This window comes from Mytilus californianus, unplaced genomic scaffold (genome assembly GCF_021869535.1).
Source record: "Mytilus californianus isolate M0D057914Y unplaced genomic scaffold, xbMytCali1.0.p SCAF_8, whole genome shotgun sequence".
Lineage (NCBI taxonomy): Eukaryota > Metazoa > Mollusca > Bivalvia > Mytilida > Mytilidae > Mytilus > Mytilus californianus.
Genome location: NW_026262734.1, coordinates 94,611,560 through 94,632,938, shown reverse-complemented (window position 1 = coordinate 94,632,938; position 21,379 = coordinate 94,611,560). Strand labels below are relative to the sequence as shown.

At 34.8% G+C, this 21,379-nt stretch overlaps 2 protein-coding genes across 3 annotated transcripts in view; one reads left to right on the top strand and one right to left on the bottom strand.

Moving 5' to 3' along the window:
* Positions 1-7,439, top strand: part of LOC127711025 (uncharacterized) — a 35,183-nt gene extending 27,744 nt beyond the window's left edge. For both annotated transcript variants that reach the window (XM_052216966.1, XM_052216965.1), the window contains exons 20-23: positions 925-1,131; positions 1,467-1,682; positions 6,682-6,795; positions 7,294-7,439. In XM_052216966.1, the coding sequence (XP_052072926.1) occupies positions 925-1,131; positions 1,467-1,682; positions 6,682-6,795; positions 7,294-7,418 (662 nt within the window). In that variant the 3' untranslated portion in view covers positions 7,419-7,439. The remainder of the gene's footprint in view (positions 1-924; positions 1,132-1,466; positions 1,683-6,681; positions 6,796-7,293) is intronic.
* Positions 7,440-12,221: 4,782 nt separating this feature from the next.
* Positions 12,222-21,012, bottom strand: LOC127711237 (mitochondrial fission process protein 1-like). Its single transcript, XM_052217223.1, has 3 exons — positions 20,899-21,012; positions 16,012-16,139; positions 12,222-13,295 (listed from the first exon to the last, which is right to left on the bottom strand). The coding sequence occupies exons 1-3, from the start codon at positions 20,963-20,965 to the stop codon at positions 12,966-12,968; spliced, it is 525 nt and encodes a 174-aa protein (XP_052073183.1). The 5' UTR covers positions 20,966-21,012; the 3' UTR covers positions 12,222-12,965.
* Between the last annotated feature and the right edge of the window lie 367 nt (positions 21,013-21,379).

Below are 21,379 nucleotides of genomic sequence, written 5' to 3'. Positions count from 1 at the left end.
GCTCGAGGCCAACACATTTGAGAATCCAAAACATATTTATAAAAATGAACAGCTTATATATAAAAAAATGACAAAACGTATAGCCAAAGCCGGGCAAGGAATCTGAGCTTTGCATGAGGAAGATATATTCCTTAACTTAAAATAATTTCAAAAATTTTGTAACAGCAAATTTAATAACACAATATACGTATTTCCAAGCCAGTACCTAAGTATTGGCATTTAGGCTGGTGATACCCTTCGGGACTAACAGTCTACCAGCAGAGGTATTGACCCAGTGGTAGTAATAACATCAACGGTACCGGCACCAGGTGCACATTTCGACAATAAATATAAATAAGAAGATGTAGTATGAGTGCCAATGATACAACTCTCTTTCCAAGTCATAATGTATAAAAAGTTAACAATTATAGGTCAAAGTACGGCCTTCAACACGGAGCCTTGGAGGACAGACTTTCGCGCTTATATTTGTTTTGAGATATTACGATATTTGTTGAGTTAAATAGTTGATCCAACTTATATATTTGAGGTTTTGACCAACAGTACTGTGATAAAAAATACTCTTTCTAACTAAAGTATTGTACAATTCATACAAGTCATAATGTTATGGTACACGTCTCCAGTGTCGCTTGAGTCACATAGACTGCAGCCTCTGTCTTCTATCGTATTATTACATTTCTTAATAGACAAAAAAGGAATATATACATATAAAATAATGGCATTTTATATTTCGATAATGACTTCATCAGCTCGAATATCAGCTCGCACTTGTGGGATCGCTTAATATTCTTGCTGATAAAGTCGGTACCAAAACAACAACAAAAAAATGCCATCATTCTATATGTATATATATTCAATTTTGTCTGTTACAAAGTGTAATATTACGAGATATAGGTGAAGAAAATTACATTAGATTTATTTTTACAGGTTGTTGGTTTTCCTTTGACAAATGTCCAAATCATCAAGAGCTCGAAAAAAGTAAACGACCCACTTCCAATCAGTTTTATCGAAACACACAAGCTGAACAAAATGATCACTCAGGAACAAATGAGACAGTGTGTCTCAACAAAGTATCAGAAATGGTTAACAAATGTGGAAGTGGCTCATCCTTTGCAGTTATATATGGTCCCACAGGTAAAAAGTTTTTTTTCTTACAGTTTTTACATTGAAAACTTATCTAAAGGCATGATCTTTGTATTTAATGGAAAAATTCACGAGATTTTACGCAATCACATATATCAAAGAAATTAAACAAAATTACCATGTGAAGCATGTATGAACTTCAAAACATAAGTCAACATGACATGTTTAGCGTTATCAGAATTATTTAATACCACATACATGTTTAAGACATACATCAGGCAATATTTGCAGGTAATTCCTTCGATCGATCGTTTTGTCAAACTGTTAAATAATTTATTAGTCTGCAGCTGTAAACTTTAAACAAATACACATTTATTCTAATAAAGGTGCCATGACACTTGGAGGGGGAGGATGCTATTTTGCGAGATATCATTGTCCTAGGACAGGATGGAATGCAACAGGATTTTTCGAGGACAAGTATGCTGATCAAAAATTAAATGGTGCTCATGACGAATCAGTATGTTTATCACGAGCAAATGCGCAATGGAAATGGTGCGGTAGTAGTCAGCTATACCCTTTGGTCAGCATATTTAAGCCAACAGGTATAATCTGTTTTGATCAGCAAATCTTGCTGAAAATAGTTAATTAGGTTAATTTCTGGTATACTTTATAAGTGTTGATTAGAATTTCTTACAATCAACAGATGTCTTTTTAGCTCACCTGGCCCGAAGGGCCAAGTGAGCTTTTCTCATCACTTGGCGTCCGTCGTCCGTCGTCGTCCGTCGTCGTCGTCGTCGTCGTCCGTCGTCGTCGTTAACTTTTTACATTTTGAACTTCTTCTAGAGAACCACTGAATGGGATGGCCGCCTTCGGGGGACTTAGTTTAACATATGACCCTATGGGGAAATGCATACAAATGTCTTCTTTTAGAGAAGCACTGAATGGAATGTAACCAAACATGGCATGAATGTTCCTTATGAGGTGCTGACCAAGTGTTGTTACTTTGAAGCCGATCCATCATCCAAGATGGCCGCCAGCGGGGGACTTAGTTTAACATAGGACCCTATGGAAATACATACAAATGTCTTCTTTTAGAGAACCACTTAATGGAATGAAACCAAACATGATATGAATGTTCCTTGTGAGGTTTTGACCAAGTGTTGTTACTTTGAAGCCGATCCATAATCCAAAATGGCCGCCTGCGGGGGACTTAGTTTAACATAGGACCCTATGGGAAATACATACAAATGTCTTCTTTTAAAGAACCACTGAATGGAATGAAACCAAACATGGCATGAATGTTCCTTATGAGGTTCTGACCAAGTGTTGTTACTTTGAAGCCGATCCATCATCTTAGATGGCCGCCAGCGGGGGACTTAGTTTAACATAGGACCCTATGGGAAATACATACAAATGTCTTCTTTTAAAGAACCACTGAATGGAATGAAACCAAACATGGCCTGAATGTTCCTTATGAGGTGCTGACCAAGTGTTGTTACTTTGAAGCCGATCCATCATCCAAGATGGCCACCAGCGGGGGACTTTGTTTAACATAGGACCCTATGGGAAATACATACAAATGTCTTCTTTTAGAGAACCACTTAATGGAATGAAACCAAATATTGCATGAATGCGCCTTATGAGGTTCTGACCAAGTGTTGTTACTTTGAAGCCAATCCATCATCCAAGATGGCCGCCAGCGGGGGACTAAGTTTAACATAGGACCCTATGGGAAATACATACAAATGTCTTCTTTTAGAGAACCACTGAATGGAATGAAACCAAATATGGCATGAATGCTCCTTATGAGGTGGTGACCAAGTGTTGTTACATTGAAGCCGATCCATCATCCAAGATGGCCGCCAGCGGGGGACTTAGTTTAACATAGGACCCTATGGGAAATACATACGAATGTCTTCTTTTAGAGAACCACTGAATGGAATGAAACCAAACATGGCATGAATGTTCCTTATGAAGTGCTGACCAAGTGTTGTTACTTTGAAGCCGATCCATCATCCAAGATGGCCACCAGCTGGGGACAATGTTTAACAAAGGACCCTATGGACAATACATACAAATGTCTTCTTTTAGAGAACCACTGAATGGATTGAAACCAAACATCGCATGAATGTCCCTTATGAGGTGCTGACCAAGTGTTGTTACTTTGAAGCTGATCCTTCATCCACGATGGCCGTCAGCGGGGGGACTTAGTTTAACATAAGATCCTATTGGAAATACATACAAATGCTTCTTCTTCTAGAGGTGCACTGAATGGAATGAAACCAAACATGGCATAAATGTTTCTTATGAGGTGCTGATGAAGTGTTGCGACTTTGTTGCTGATTTACTGTACAAGATGGCCACCAGGATTTTTTATTAAATTACAGGGCCAATATTAAACTAAATTTGGCCTCACTCATTATTAGGGTATCTGTTATGATTTTAATCTATTTTAACATTATTTCCAAAACCAAAGTAGAATCTGGTGAGCGACACAGGCTCTAGAGAGCCTCTTGTTTAGAATAGCTGAGTAAGCTAACAGTTGAAAACCCCGTAATAAATAAGCTCTGTGTTGTATTCAATATCTGTAGTTGGGCCTCACAATGGCTGATAATCCCCCTTTGCCTAAATTTCTTTTTACTCTCATAAGGAGTATGTTTCTAAGACGGCCTAAAAGTAGGCATTAGATTTAAAATAAAAAAAAAAAAACAGATAGCCATTGACCGTTCATCGCCATTTTTGTGATATTCTGTTTTCTTTTCTAAACAGTAAAATTTGGTCGGAGGAGTATTTCAAGTATCAAAAGCATCTTTAAGCTAGTGAAATTGAGAGAGAAATAAAACAAGAGGTGGTATGATGCATGCCATTGCATGTAATCGACCCCTGAAATTGTGCAAAATAGAAAAATTCTTAAATCGGTTCATAATTATTTAAATTTTATTGATAAATGAAAAGGGCGATACAATCTAAAAATGTTAATGAAGAAATGATAGTTGTGGTGTGAGTACGAAGTCACAAACATGTAGAATTGACATACAAGTAATTATCCAAATAATTCATTAAAGGTACCATGCTTATAATTAAGTACTTTACAATACAAAATTACAGCTATCATTTCGGATATTGCAAGTCACAGACTTATCAAACCAGTAGGCATTGGAAAAGAAGAAAAGGAGAAAAGATCCTTTCTTAATCTTTTCTTTGACAACAAAGGTCTCGATGCCATGAACTTGGGCAATATTTTTCATCATAAATCAGTTCACTCGAAAATACCTCCCTATTTTAAAGATCAGTCTGTACCTATCATTTCTTATACCTATACAAAACCAATTGCAACTAAAATTTTCAATTACAAACACGTGTTGCAAGATCTCAATATTGACGACTTCAAGTCTAAACCTCCTGATTGCACCTGTGCTAGTTCTCCATTCATATATAATCCGGCTGGCCACGTTATTACCGGTGACCTAAACATTGTCAATAATACTTCTCTGCGAAATGTGTTATCCAAAGGCCCGAAATATCGTGAGCTCAAATCCATCAATTGGAAACACAATTTCAAACTACTGATGGATTCAGTCGAGGATCATGCCAGGCAACGGATTAAATGCGAGAAAGAAGACTTATATACTCTTTCCGAATGGATTAAGGCTGTGAGGTCGTTTATACAAATCAGAATTAAGAAACTGAATGGGTCTATTAATACCCATGCTACATAAATCTTTAAAGACTCAAATGTTGCAAAACACTTGTCCTACCTCCATGACAAATATGTTGTTGTCCCCGCAGATAAAGCCCCATACAACGTCGTTTTTGTGTGTAAATCACATTACATAAATTGCTTGATAAATGAATTAGGAATTGACAATTCACTTGGAAACTCCACATATACCCCCACGACACTTACTAAAGAGGAAATCCTGGATAATCATAGGTGTGTTCTATGTTTCTTTGGAATTTCAACCAAAGATGAAGAACTGGATCTTCCATCACTGTATTGGATACCAAAAACTACATACAACGGTATATTGCTGGGTCTGCTAATGCAAGTACTCCTCGAAACCTCTTTCTAAATTATAAACATCAATTTTATCAGCAATCAAAGCGGGCTTCAAAATTATTGTGAAACTACCTATTCTAGAGGTGGCGTGAATCAGATGTGGATACTAAAAAATTCCAAAGATCTTTTAGAGTACATACAATCTAAGACTCTTTCATCTTGCAATAATATTAAAACATTTGACTTTTCTACACTTTAAACAAGTATACCTTATTCTAAACTAAAATACAAATTGAAAGAGTTGGTCCTGCTTTGTTTCATAAAAAAGAATGGCCAACGCAGATACAAGTATCTTGTCTTAGGGAGGGATAAATCCTAGTTTGTAAAAAATCACTCTGATTAAAAAAAAACAATCTCTGAAACTGGCATTATCAAGATGCTTGATTTCTTGATTGACAACATATTTGTTACGTTTGGAGGACGTGTTTTTCAACAAACAATCGGCATTCCCATGGGAGCCAACTGTGTCCCTCTTCTTGTCGACTTGTTCTGTTATTCATATGAGGCTGAACTTCATACAGGAACTGCTTATGAAGAAGGAAAAGAAGATAGCAGTATCCTTAAACTTTTCTTTCCGCTATGTTCTCTCACTAAATATTTCAAAATTTGGTGACTATGTTGAACGCATCTATCTTATCGAACTTGCGATAAAGGATACAACAGATACAGTTAAGTGTGCCTCATATCTTGACTTACATCTAGCAATTTACAATGAGGGTCGGTTGAAAACAAAACTTTACGACAAAAGAGATGATTTCAGCTTCCCAATTGTGAACTTTCCATTTTTATGTAGCAACATTCCAGCAGCGCCTGCATACGGAGTATATATCTCTCAGTTGATACGATATTCCAGGGCTTGTATTTCCTATCATGATTTCCTTGATAGAGGGTTGCTGCTCACAAGGATGCTATTAAACCAAGAGTTCCAAGTGGTGAAGTTGAAATCGTCCCTTCGTAAACTTTACTTTACTTACTCCACATCACGAGTTAGTTGGCCGTTATGGAATATCCGTTTCACAGATGATAGCGGATATGTTCCTTATGTTGTAATTACAATCCCGTTCCCTTTTCCCGAATGTGACCTACCGAATTAGACTTATTACCGGGTTTGTACTAACATGAGCAACACGACAGGTGCCACATGTGGAGAAGGATCTGCTTACCCTTCCGGAGCACCTGGGATCATCCCCAGTTTTTGGTGGGGTTCGTGTTGCTCAGTCTTTAGTTTTATATGTGTTTTGTTTACTATTGTTTGTCTGTTGGTCTTTTTCATTTTTAGCCATGGCGTTGTCAGTTTATTTTCGATTCATGCGTTTGATTGTCCCTCTGGTATCTTTCGCTTCTCTTTTAACACACTTTTCATCTACATAAGACACACAAAATGTAGCTACGGTAATCTATGGTACAAAAACTTTGTCGAATGATTTTTTAAACAGTTCTAGAACAGAAAATAACAGTATCAATAATAGTTGATGTCTGCACATGAGCACTGACTACTTGGCTGGTGATAATGAACCTATTATTTCTTTTGTCCTCTGTAGGTCATTTCAGAGCTGCGGGAGCTGGATGTTGGATTAAACATGAAAAATGCCCAGCAGATGCTACTTTAAAGCACATGTTCTATGATGGTTTTGGTGCGACGAACCTTCAAACAGGTATAGTTTTATATAATCATTTAAAAATAATATATAGGAAGCCAATGTGGTATTGATGATGTAGGTAAACGATGGAAAAAAAGTACAGCTTCATATTTGTATAATCACTGTGAAAAAGCTGTTATCTATTATTTTGCGTTTCCTCCCTTGAAAAAATCTCATCAATAGTCCAGATTTATAATTAGGTATGCAGATGCACGTTTGGTCTACATAACACTAATCAGTGACGCTCAAATCAAGAGTTTGATCAAACATTCAACAAAAAATATAAAATCTGTTACCCTGCTTTGTCTCCGCCACATTGAGTTACGAAATTTGAACTTCAGTAAAAACCATAGATACCATGCTTAAAATTTTTGTACGCCAGACGCGCGTTAACTGCAGTCACCTTAAGTTTATCTATGACTTTTGGCTGATATTGCTATAATTACAATGTTAACGTTATAATACATTTATAGTAAAGTCGACGATTTTTGTGCAATTTGATATATATTTCAGATGATAACATGGATAGTTGTTTGTCTCGAGCAGAATACTTCTGGCATCATTGCGGGAATCATCCAGAATACAAAGTAACGGCATACTTCCGACCTAGAAGTGTTTCTGCAACTTACCCCTTTTAAAATAAATTTGAGCTATTTCAAGTGTTAGTTTTCTTCTCCGGATATTTTTGTACAATTTTGACTTATAAAGCCTACAAATTTATTCATTAAATACAAGCATCAGAAAGATGCTATTTCTGTTGTAGACAGGTAGTTTCCTAGTAAACCAATCGAATGAATAAACCAAATATGATTTCCTTGTGCAGAATACATGCTCCTGGGATAACCTTTATCAACCACACTTATGACATAACCCGAAAAAGTGCTCACACATAAGTCATTACTGTTATGCTGCTTACAAAATATGACACCATTGTTCTCAGATGTACTGGAGAAATGTGTTGCTAAACAAATTCTTATTAATCAAACCTATCCAATTGAAAAATTGAAAGTTCCGTCAAACCATAAATTGGTGTCAGAAAAGTACTCATACATTACAATTACAGTCAAGCTGCTGACCAATTATGAAATCATTCTGTTCAGTAGTAGCTGATTAGCGTGTCACATTAATATTTATTGGACTAACAAACGGATAGACGGACATGGTGACTACAATCTTTTCCCACACCTAGAGACTAGAGTGTGGGAATAAAAATTCTCAACAACTGATGATTTATATAACTGTCACATTCCTGACTTGGTACAGGCACTTTAATAAACTAGGTTTTAAAGAACGCCTCCACTTGCATGCCAATCATTTCATTTACAATAAAATCTGTATCCAGGACATGAAAAAGGATGCCTGTGACAATTTGGTTGATCAGTTTGATTTTCTCCTGTACAACATTTTTAAGGTTAGATATGCGAACAGCTTCTTCCATGTAACATTCATTTGTTAAAACAAATATAACAAGTAAAAAGATGACACTTCCAACTGATTCCACCTAATTTTGCACATTCATTGAGAGATAACATTTTAATTCAATGGTTTAAATACAAGTATGCTTGAGAGGACAAATAAACATGTAATAGTAATGTTAATTTTTTTCACCTTTAAACATGTCTTACGATTTTTAGTAGGATACCATCATAAAACCACTTTTAAAACAAGAGTGCACACGCTGAAATGTCTCGCCTACGTTACTGACCATTGATTTTTATGTTGATAGTCCAACATATAAAGTTTTACTACAAGTACCACATTAACATTTATGATTCAAGAAAATGACGTCAAGGTCAGATAAACCAAGCCACAAGTACACCTGCTTATATTATAAAAGAAAGAGACCAAGCCATGGAAATTCTATATGAACCAATGCAATGAACCATGCAAATAAAGTCAAAGTCAGATGATCCCTGCCAGACAGACATGTACACCTTAAAATCATTCCATGCATCAAATATAGTTGACCTATTGCTTATAGTATCGAAGAAACAAACTTAACCAGGAAAACTGAACATTGACCAATGAACCATGAAAATGAGGTGAAGGTCAGATGATACCTGCCAGACAGACATATACCTTACAATCATTCCATACACCAAATATAGTTAACCTATTGCTTAAACTTTAAGAATATCAGACCAAAACACAAAAACTAAACATAAGCAATGAAGCATGAAAATGAGGTCACGGTCAATTAAAATATGTCAGACTGACATCTACATCATAAAATATTTCCATACACCAAATATAGTTGACCTTTTGCATACAGTATTAGAAAAACAGACCAAAACACAAACACTAAGCATTGAACAATGAACCGTGAAAATGAGGTCAAGGTCAAATACAAACTGCCAGACTGACATGTACATCGTAAAATATTTCCATACACCAAATATAGTGACCTACTGTATACAGTATTAGAAAAACAGACCAAAACACAAAAACTTAACATAGAGCAAAGAACCGTGAAAATGAGGTCAAGGTAAAAAAAACCTGCCAGACTGACATGCACATCGTAAAATATTTCCATACACCAAATAAAGTTAAAATATTGCATACAGTAATAGAAAAACAGACGAAAACACAAAAACTAAACTATAACCACTGAACAATGAAAATGAGGTCAAGGTCAGATGACACCTGCCAGTTGGACATGTACACCTTACAATCATTACATACACAAATAATAGTAGACCTATTGCTTATAGTATCTGATATATGGACTTGACCACGAAAACTTACCCTTGTTCATTGATCCATGAAATGAGGACGAGGTCAAGTGAAAACTGTCTGACAGGCATGAGGACCTTGCAAGGTACGCACATACTAAATATAGTTATCCTATCCCTCATAATAAGAGAGAAATTAACATTACAATTTTTTTTTCAAGTCGTCACTGAACCATGAAAATGAGGTCAAGGACAATGGGCATATGACTGACGAAAACTTCATATCATAAGGCATCTATATAAAAAGTATGAAGCATCCAAGTATTCTACCTTCTGAAATATTAAGCTTTTAAAAAGTTAGTTAACGCCGCCGCCGCCGCCGCCGCCGGATCACTATCCCTATGTCGAGCTTTCTGCGAAAAAAGTCGCAGGCTCGACAAAAACTATTTTAGTTACAGTGACCTGGTCCTTTAGGTCCTGCAATTTATAGGCTTTCCCTTTCCTATGTCTTTCATCTCCCGATCTTAATTGACTAGGATTGCAAGTTTTCATGCGAAAGGTCCGTAGTTCTCTCCTGGCATTCAAGCTTTCTCCACCAATAAAACCAGTTGGGGTTACCATCTTGGGACATACCTTCTTAAGACATTAAAGTTAACATCTTTGGACATTTGAGGAACCAGCTTGCGACATTAGAGCTACCATCTAGGGACATTTTAGTTACTATGTTGGTACATTAAGAGTTACCATCAAGGGACATTCGAGTTACCATCAAAGGACATTTGAGTTACCATCTTGGGACATTAGGGTTACAGTCAAGTGACATTAGAGTTACCATCTTGGGACATTTGAGTTACCAGCTTGGAACGTTAGTTACCATCTTGGTACATTAGAGTTACCACCTTGGAACATTTGAATTACCAGCTTGGGACATTCGAATTACCATCTAGGGACCTTTAGGTCCTGCAATTTATAGGCTTCTTCCCCTTTCCTATATCTTCCAACTGTATAAGTGTCATTCCAATCTAGCAAGGAAAGTAACAGTGGCATTGACCTAAAAACCTATTAACTGCAAAATCAATAGGCTTCTTCCCTTTCCTATGTCTTTCATCTCCCGATCTTAATTGACTAGGATTGCAAGTTTTCATGCGAAAGGTCCGTAGTTCTCTCATGGCACTCCAGCTTCCTCCACCAATAAAAACTGTGATGCCAACAATCAATCAATCAATCCCCTTCCCTATATCTTCCATCTGTATAACGGTAATTTCAATCTAGCAAGGGACATTCGGGTTACCACTTGGGACATTCGAATTACCATCTTGGGAGATTGAGGTGACCATCTTGGGCCATACCTTCTTGGGACATTATAGTTTACATCTTGGGTCATTTGAGTAACCAGTTTTGGACTTTAAGAGCTATCATCTAGAGACATTTTAGTTACATTCTTGGGACATTAGAGTTACCATCAAGGGACATTCGAGTTACTATCAAAGGAAATTCGAGTTACTATCAATGGACATTTGAGTTTACATCTTGGGACATTTGGGTTACCATCAATTGACATTCTAGTTACCATTTTGGGACATTTGAGTTACCACCTTGGAACATTAGAGTTACCATCAAGGGACATTTGAGTTACCATCAAGGGACATTCGAGTTACCATCAAGGGAGATTCGAGTTACCATCTTGGGACATTATAGTTACCATCTTGGGACATTAGAGTTACCATCTTGGGATATTTGAGTTACCAGCTTGGGACATTACAGTTACCAGCTTGGGACATTAGAGTTACCGGCTTGGGACATTACAGTTACCACCTTCGGACATTTGAGTTATCAGCTTGGGACATTCGATTTACCATCTAGGGACATTCGAGTTACCACCTTGGTAATTCGAGTTACTATCTAGGGACATTAGAGTTACCATTTTGGGACATTTGAGTTACCAGCTTGATTAGAGTTACCATCTTGGGACATTAGAGTTACCATCTTGTGACATTTGAGTTACCAGCTTTTGACATTACAGTTACCAGCTTGGGACATTAGAGTTACTGGCTTGGGACATTAGAGTTACTACCTTAGGACATTTGAGTTACCAGCTTGGGACATTTGAGTTACTATCTAGGGACATTAGTTACCATCTAGGGACATTCGAGTTACCACCTTGGTAATTCGAGTTACTATCTAGGGACATTAGAGTTACCATTTTGGGACATTTGAGTTACCATTTTGGGACATTTGAGTTACCAGCTTGATTAGAGTTACCATCTTGGGACATGACAGTTACCATCTTGTGACATTTGAGTTACCAGCTTTGGACATTACAGTTACCAGCTTGGGACATTAGAGTTACTGGCTTGGGACATTAGAGTTACTACCTTAGGACATTTGAGTTACCAGCTTGGGACATTTGAGTTACAATCTAGGGACATTAGTTACAATCTAGGGACATTCTAGTTACCACCTTGGTAATTCGAGTTACTATCTAGGGACATTAGAGTTACCATCTTGGGACATTTGAGTTACCAGCTTTATTAGAGTTACGATTTTGGGACATTAGAGTTACCATCTTGGGACATTTGAGTTGCCAGCTTGGGACATTTGAGTTACCATCTTGGGACATTGAATTACCGGCTTGAGACACATGGACCGACAAAGTGATTACAATACGCTCCCCAAAGTTTTTCAGGAAGTGTTAAATATAGATCAAATATGACTGCAAAAGGCAATTATTAATCTATACCAGAAAAATTGGCAAAACATAGCAATAAATAAAACAAGAATAACAATTTATTTTTAAAAACAATAAAAATGTTCTTAATAACAAAAAATAAAAATACACTAACCATTGCATACTAAAATAGTCAGCAATCCAGTAAAATTTCTTCTAAACTTATAAAAAGTCAAACATGGTTTATAATGCTGTTTCAAATTCATGGAAAACATACAAATTACATACATGATATAGTGTAAAATCAAAGCATGCAGGGTTGTAATGATGATAAAATGTCCCAAATATATTTTTGAAGCTATTCTTTATTGTTTTTTGCCCTTAAATGACATCCATTATGTTTATTTGAGTCAGCAGGGACCTTAGATATTGTTAAATAATGTATGATTAATATATGCACTCAAAAATCCGTCATTATCCTTCGATTTTGTTACAAGTTTTTAATAATTTTTGCCCCACAACTAGGAAAAATGCTTCAAAAAAGTTTAGAAAATTATATTTTATCAGAAAGTCATGTTTTTTCTGACTAAAAATACAAAAATGTTTGGTTTTGAGGTTGGGCCAAAAATGGTCCTTACTGAGCCTGTTTCTTTTCCCATTCTATCACATAAGACAAATAATTAAGACAGTTTGTTAACAGGAAACATACAATATTTCCTTTTTGTCCTTATAACGTTTGCTTTAATAAAATGGATTAAAATTGAGTATTATTAATTTATGCATAGATATAAAAAAGAATTATTCATTGGAATTAAATATTACCAGTAAGTAAAGCTGACTGTTTATCAATCATTCCGTTCATGATGGACTAACTCTTTTAAAACGGGTCCTACCTGGAACCATTTCCTAAAAGAATTTTCCATGAAATAGTCAACAGACCTATCAATAGGTTTAATAATGAAAGGTATACAAGTTAATCCAATGAAAGTTGTAGTCCAATGTCTTATAGGAGCAGGCCATGATGTTGATTTTTTCAGAAGGAGGCCACTAAATGTACAAACTCTGTTTATAGTAAACCCTGGTATAGCCACTGAGGCCAGTCCCTGCCAAATAAGAGTATCTAATACTGCTGTTCTAACTCTGCTTTGTTTCTTCTTCTCATCTTCATAGGTTTTCTGAAAAGTAAAGAAACTCATTATAGATATGTGTTTCGTCTTCAAAATACTCATCAGTGATGCTCGAATACAAAAAGGGGTTAAAAAAGCCAATAAAGCATGAAGTATGAAGTTGAAAAGCATTGAGGACTGAAAATTCTGAAAGGTTTGGCAAAATACAACTAAGGCAATCTGTTTCTGAGGTAGAAAATCCGTAGTATTTGAAAAAAATCACATGCCATGTGACAAGCCTAAGGTTGATTTTGACAACTTTACATCGGTCTCCCATTTCTCCAAGTATTTGCACGAAGCAACACGCTTTTTCTTCTTAGACGGCGAAAAAACCATTTTGCAAGTGATAACACGCACTTCACGATCACAATTTTTATGATTCTAATGCCCAAGCAAAGAAAAACAACTCAAAATTCCAAACAAACTTCGATTCTTTGATTGTTTTTTTATGCCGACATTAATCAACTGATGAATGCGTGATCATTGACTTTTGATTGAATAAAATTAGGTGATCACGATTTGTCTCCCTTTGGAAAATTCAAAATCGGGAACAAAAATATTTTTCGTGTAAATTTTCATAAAATTGTGTTTTTGGGCTCTTTTCAAGATCACGATCGTGTAATCTGGACAAAGGGTCAAAATCGTGTAGTACACACCTAAATCGTGAAAGTTGGCAGATTTGATAATTCAGATCAGTGTAAAGAACAAATTCACTATTTGGAAACACTTCAGGAAAATTGATTAAAATTCAAAATGTTTATTTATATATTGTGATTTGTCAAGAAATATTTAATACATACATGTAGTTAATAATTCACCACGATATAGCCTTTTCATGCTGAGGTAGTGTAAATCAAACATACATTGTTGGTAATAAAACTAGAGGCTCTAAAGAGCCTGTGTCGCTCACCTTGGTCTATGTGCATATTAAACAAAGGACACAGATGGATTCATGACAAAATTGTGTTTTGGTGATGGTGATGTGTTTTGGTGATGGTGATGTGTTTGTGGATCTTACTTTACTGAACATTCTTGCTCCTTACTATTATCTCTATCTATAATGAACTTGGCCCGGTAGATACAGTGGAAAATACTTTGTAAAAATTTACAAAAATTTACAAAATTTATGAAAATTGTAAAAAATTGACTATAAAGGGCAATAACTCCTTAAGGGGTCAATTGACAATTTTGGTCATGTTGCCTTATTTGTAGATCTAACTTTGCTGTACATTATTGCTGTTTACAGTTTATCTCTATCTATAATAATATTCAAGATAATAACCAAAAGCTGCAAAATTTTCTTAAAATTACCAATTCAGGGGCAGCAACCCAACAATGTGTTGCCTGATTGGTCTGAAAATTTCAGGGCAGATAGATCTTGACCTAATGAACAATTTTACCCCATGTCAGATTTGCTCTAAATGCTTTGGTTTCAGAGATATGAGCCAAAAACTGCATTTTACCCTATGTACTATTTTTTAGCCATGTCGGCCATCTTGGTTCGCGGGCGGGGTCATCGGACACATTTTTTAAACTAGATACCCTAATGATGATTGTGGACAAGTTTGGTTAAATTTGTCTTAGTAGTTTCAGAGGAGAAGATTTTTGTAAAAGATTACAAAAAATTTACGAAAAATGGTTAAAAATTGACTATAAAGGGCAATAACTCCTTAAGGGGTCAACTGACCATTTTGGTCAAGTTGACTTATTTGTAGATCTTACTTTGCTGAACATTATTGCTGTTTACAGTTTATCTCTATCTATAATAATATTCAAGATAATAACCAAAAACGGCAAAATTTCCTTAAAATTACCAATTCAGGGGCAGCAACCCAACAACGGGTTGTTCGATTCATCTGAAAATATCAGGGCAGATAGATCTTGACCTGATAAACAATTTTACTCCATGTCAGATTTGCTCTAAATGCTTTGGTTTCAGAGATATAAGCCAAAATCTACATTTTACCCCTATGTTCTATTTTTAGCCATGGCGGCCATCTTGGTTGGTTGGCCGGGTCACCGGACACATTTTTTAAACTAGATACCCCAATGATGATTGTGGCCACGTTTGGTCAAATTTGGCCCAGTAGTTTCAGAGGAGAAGATTTTTGTAAAAGTTTACGGACGACGGACGACGGATGCAAAGTGATGAGAAAAGCTCACTTGACCTTTCAGGTCAGGTGAGCTAAAAACTGAGCTAAACACGCTTCCTGTTTTAATTTTTTTGATTTGAAATATATGAATATATATTAAAAACATGTTTAATTATTTGTATTTCATCCTAAGTTTTCAGTCATAAAGTACAACAAATTTGTTAAATAACACCCTTCAAGAATTTATATACATGTAACTTTATATCAATGAATACAAAGACATTATCTGTCAGATATCAGTATTGATATTTCTGAATTCTGTTGAACATATTTACACAACTTTTCTTGTATTTTTTTCTTCAGCTGATTTTTTGTAGTTTGAAGTGATATAGAGAACTACTGGTATACATGTACACTCCAACCTGCATAAGAGAGCACCTTTATTAAGCAAAACCCTGTCTCATAAGACCATTAATTTAAGAGCCCTCTGTAGTGCATTTCATGTAGATTAAAACTGTATAAAAAGACCACCTGTCTTATGAGACCACTTTTTTGTTCTCCCTTATAACAAATGTATAATTAACTGGTCTCTTTAAACAGGTTTCACTGTATATCTATATTAATATCTTTACCTGTGATGCCTCTTGACCCTTGTGAACTGCGTCTGCTACCACATAACCACTAGCAACTACATATGTAAACCGTACCAGATTAACATGCACCATTGATCTAAAAGCTTCTCCAACCTCATTAGCATAACCTAAATATACAAATATATATATATGTCTTATTATTGAATCTAATTCATAGCAACATAATTAATATTTCCCACAAAAGGTAGTCACAGGTTATTGTGCCATATTCAATCATATTGCACTAGTGCAAATAATTTGAAGTTGTATAGACTTCATTAATGACGAAAATATGTTTAAAATTTTTTTAAGCTCTTGCAATATAAATATCTACTCAAGACAATATTGGTTTAATAATCCTTTATAATTCACCAATTATGTAGTCATAACCTATATATGTACAATGTATTCCTTTTTATCAACTTAAACCATCTAGGCCAAACCTAAATGTACAAAAATAATTGTATTAGTACTCAGCAACCTTGTAGGCAAAACCTAAATGGTCATAAGTAATAGTATTAGAAATGTTAGAATTCAGCAACCTTGCAAGCATAACTAAAATGTACCAAAATATCTTAATGCTCATCAACATTTTAGGTATTGTAAGGTACACCAACAACTTGAATACATTCAACAAGTTTGTCAATATAACAGAACTATAAACAGTTGTGACATGATGAATGCTATTTTTTTCTTTGATCTTTGAGTCAGTGGGTTCATTTATTTAGGCACTGGCTACGATTCATTGAAAACGTAACAGTAACAAAAAAAGTTATTGTTACGTTCGACACTTATTGCGGGAATGATATTTGGGTTAGGAACCCACTATTTACAAACGTAACAATGTTACATTTGTTTCTGCGGTTACGTTGCACTATTGTTATGTTAGATTTATTTAACTTTTAACCTACTTTATTTTGTTGCTGATTTTTTCAATATACTTGATAATTATTATTTTCATTATTTTTATTATTATTTTATTTTTATTATTATTATAATTTTAATTATTCTTATTATTATTTTTATTTTTCAACAAATAATGTTTAAATAGTTTTTAAGTATTAATTGTTTTAATGGTCTTCAAGATGATACTACAGTTTAGTAGTGCCAAAGGCCAAAAATATAGTTCAATGGTTCCATATTTGGAAGAAAAGTGTCACCACTTCTATATATTTAACTGCACACATACCCTTATGACTGCCATTATACTTTAAACATTGAACGAAGTTATTCCCATAATTACCAAATTTTCTTTAGTTGAAAAATTAAAACTTTAGATAAGTTTGAATAAAAACTAAAAAAATATGAAGTTTGAAATTTTATTAAAGTTACAAATGTATATAACATGTATAAACACAGTTCTTGCAAATTGATACAACAAAAGCAAAGTTTGACAGCAGTGAACTAAAATATTGTGGACTTATATGTATGGTTATATCCATGGAGGATGCAATTTCATTTGAAAATCAATATTGTAGCATTGAAGTGTTAACGAATTAAAGTTTTCAAGTTGTATTTTAATATATATTACATACATATTGGACATACTTAGTGTTTTATTACTATTCCCAGCATACATTTAAAGGCATTTACATACTGATAACAAAGTAACCGTAGACACAAATATCATTGTTACATTTGTAATTAATCTGTTCCTAACCCAACCTAGCAATCTGGCAATTAGTGTCCACGTAACAAAAACATTTTTGTTATTACTTTTTCAACGGAATCATATTAATTAGTCAGAGCTTTTTATTTATAGAAACCTTAAATTTATGAATTATCATGCAGATATATGATTTCTGAGAGCTGTAGCGGAGACGCATATTTTTAAAGTTCTCCAGATGTTTTTTCCCGGAATTTCAAACAAAATATCTATAAAAAAAATACACAAGTTCACTTACACTGTGTCCTGGCAATTTCCTATTTCATATTTATGAAAATTAATCTAGCCGGACATTGATTGTTCCTTTATAATACTTTTTAAACAACTTAATGGCCTAATTTGGTGCATTTTCAAGCAAATAATATGAAATTCTTCTTGTTTGTAAATGGCTGCTATTTAAAGAGGTTCCGAATATCGTTTCTCAGAATTTTACATAGGCTTTGCTTGATTCGACTTTATGGTGTACGCCATTTTATTTTTATAAACAAATTAAGTAAAGGTAAATTTAATTGGAATTGGTCTCTAAACTTAAATTCTATTGGATACCTTAATTGTTACTAAATTTAAGTGCTCTGTTTTGTCCATTAACATTGCTTAGATATAAGAAGATGTGGTATGAGTGCCAATGAGACAACTCTCCATCCAAGTCAAAATTTATAAAAGTAAACCATTATAGGTCAAAGTACGGTCTTCAACACGGAGCCTTGGCTCACACCCAACAGCAAGCTATAAAGGGCCCCAAAAATTACTAGTGTAAAACCATTCAAACAGGAAAACCAACGGTCTAATCTATATAAAAAACGAGAAACGAGAAACACTTATGAACCACATCAACAAACGACATTAAGAGAGCCACAGTCTTCATAAAGAGACTATTAAGGTAGGTGCACTATTTATAATGTAACTCCATACTGTTTTTTAACAGTCTATTGCTCTAAATGCAAGGGAGATAATTTTGGACCATTTGCTTAATTTTTACCTTTTTGGCTTCTCTACACCTGGGAAAAGAAAACTTGTTCATTTAAAATGTAGGATTTACTATTAGGATTGAAATAGGGTTAAACTTTATAATTAATTAAGGGTCAACTATATAATTTTGCAAAATATAACTTATTAGGAGAATTTACTTGAAGAAATGATTTATTGAAGAATGATATTATATGCTGCATTGTGTAAACATACTTAGAAAATATATGTTTTAGTGTGCATTAAATATGAAAACTTTATCATCTCACTGATTTAAGAAGCAGAGACTCAGGTCCTAGAAAACTGGAAGTAGTTGTTATTGTATGTGGTCTTGTCACATTTTATAGTTGTATAACATAATATGGTTTCCTCTGGTTTGAATTTAGACTATTCTATTGGTATGCTATGTTCATCTAATACTTAGAATATGGGCATTGCTTAGGCATCGTCAACTTGTTCCAGGACTCAATAAACATAAACCAAACACCAAACATAAAGATCTAGTTCAACTTTAAAAAAAAACAGATTGAAACAAGCAACTATTTACAGAGTTCGCGAAAATGGTCGGTCCTGTCGGTCAAAATGAGGCTCGGACCAGTATTTTGAAGGCTAGTGCCGGTCCCGATGACCGATGTGAAAACGGCCGTCGTAGTGCATATTTCGGCACTTTTTTACATCGGTTATTAGATGTACCGCAACTGTTTCCAATAAGTGTTTACATCGGTTATCAGATGAACCCGCAGCCAATTTCCGGTACTGGTTTACGGATTTATTTTTAACAAACCAAAGCGGTGATTTACACGTGGCCTACTAAATTTGTTCATAGAGCCATCCCTGGCAAACAATCGGCGATTGAACTCTACAATGGAGCAAACAAATACTGTAACAGCCGAGAAAGTGATTCAGATGATGAAATGGATAGTGAAGATGACTTTAAATAAGAACAATCAGAAGACCTGAACTGGTCCTTCATTGTTAATTTGCCTGTGGGTGCGAAGAATAAAACTACTATTAATAAAGTTATTTTTCGATAAAATATGTTATTAATTTTATTTCAGGATAAAACTGACAGATTTTGTAGGACTGGCTAAAATTTTGTAGGACTGACAAATAATCATGCTTTGTCGGTCCCATGACCGACGGGTCAAAATAAGTTTTCGCGAACTCTGTATTTATATTGCCTCCGGTTACAGATCAAACAACATTTGAAAATTAGTTGTACATGTAAATTAAATTTGTCTGGTGGGGCTATTGTTCATAAATTCATTAATATCAATGAAAGAGGGACGAAAGATACCAGAGGGACAGTCAAACTGATAGATCGAAAACAAACTGACAACGCCATGGACGTGAACATATATTGATATAATTTTATTCCTTATTGGAATTTTTTTTTTTAAATTGGACTGGGGTGCCACTTTAAATAAAAGTGATCCCAATCTACTTGTGTGGGAATGACTTGGGTCGGATCGACTAGGGGCCGTATCACCATGCAACCTCTAGGAAGCTGTTCAAGCAAAAAGTCAAAAGAAGCCTGAGTTAATTAAGGTTCATCATAACAAATGGACAAATATGGCCGTATTTTCACCTCAAAAACTACTCTGTGTACAGACTTACCTGTGCAGTTTGGAAAGTTTTAAGGCCTGGCATCCACTAGATATATAAAAGTTTAATTTATTGTGCATATCAGAAAGATAAAATCGTTTTTGGATTTTGATGGGCATTTTTTTCCTTCCTGCAGAAGGTTTAAAAATAAACAAACACCTGAATTGCATTTGATACTGTCCACTCAGTTTCTACCTTTAACTCACCTATAGATGTGTAGATATCTATTGTCCATGCCAATCAAGGACAATCAATACAATACAAATCAGTTGTTACCTGAGAGGGAGCATCTCAAAGTTGTATCCCAACTTAGTTAATTTTTACACCTTCTGCAGGAACGAAAAAAAATGCCCATCATAATCCAAAAAAGATTTTATCTTTCTGATATGCAAAATGAAATTAACTTTTATAAATCTAGTGGATGCCAGGCCTTAAAACTTTCCAAACTGCACAGGTAAGTCTGTACACAGAGTAGTTTTTGAGGTGAAAATACGGCCATATCTGTCCATTTGTTATGATGAACCTTAATAAGACTGAGGTCATTTTGGATTTGGACTATCCCTGTAACCTGTAACAACTCGTATTTTAAGACATTTCACTCATTTAGTTTAACATCATTCACAAATACAGTTTTTAAACTGTTTTCAGACCTAAATATCTAACAGGGGTATCTCGGAACAGGTCATTTTTCTTTTCTTCATCTTCTTTTTGCTCCATGCTCTTGTGTAGCAGACAGTGTGTTGAGACGAAAACATCTGAGCGGTTCCGAAAGGGTTTGCAGAATAAGTGAGCGATTTTGAGTTCCATCACATAAATGAAAGACTTCAAAGAGTAAATAATAATGATATTTGTGTAATATTTTAAGGCTATCAATATTGATATTATCGATTATTTATTCAAATAACTATATTTGAGTACCTAAAGGTTTGTAAATAAGTAACTGTTAAGGGATTCTATAAAACAATAAAATCTATCTTTTAAATTTAGACATTCGGAATTGTTGTTAATGTAAACAACCAGAACCTAAAATATCTTTCAACTTGTAAGTTCCTCATTAACCTGTCCTAATACCATTTCTCAACAATTTCAAAGATTTCAAACAGATATCTGACTGAATTAAAAAAAAATCCT

What these genes read in the sequence shown, in the direction of transcription:
- LOC127711237 (XM_052217223.1), bottom strand. Translation starts at nt 20,965, where the DNA reads ATGGAGCAAAAAGAAGATGAAGAAAAGAAAAATGACCTGTTCCGAGAT. An exon ending in TACCCCTGTTAGATATTTAG is followed by an intron (nt 16,140 to 20,898) that starts GTCTGAAAACAG and finishes TTGTATATTTAG; the next exon opens with GTTATGCTAATGAGGTTGGA. An exon ending in AGGGTCAAGAGGCATCACAG is followed by an intron (nt 13,296 to 16,011) that starts GTAAAGATATTA and finishes TTTACTTTTCAG; the next exon opens with AAAACCTATGAAGATGAGAA.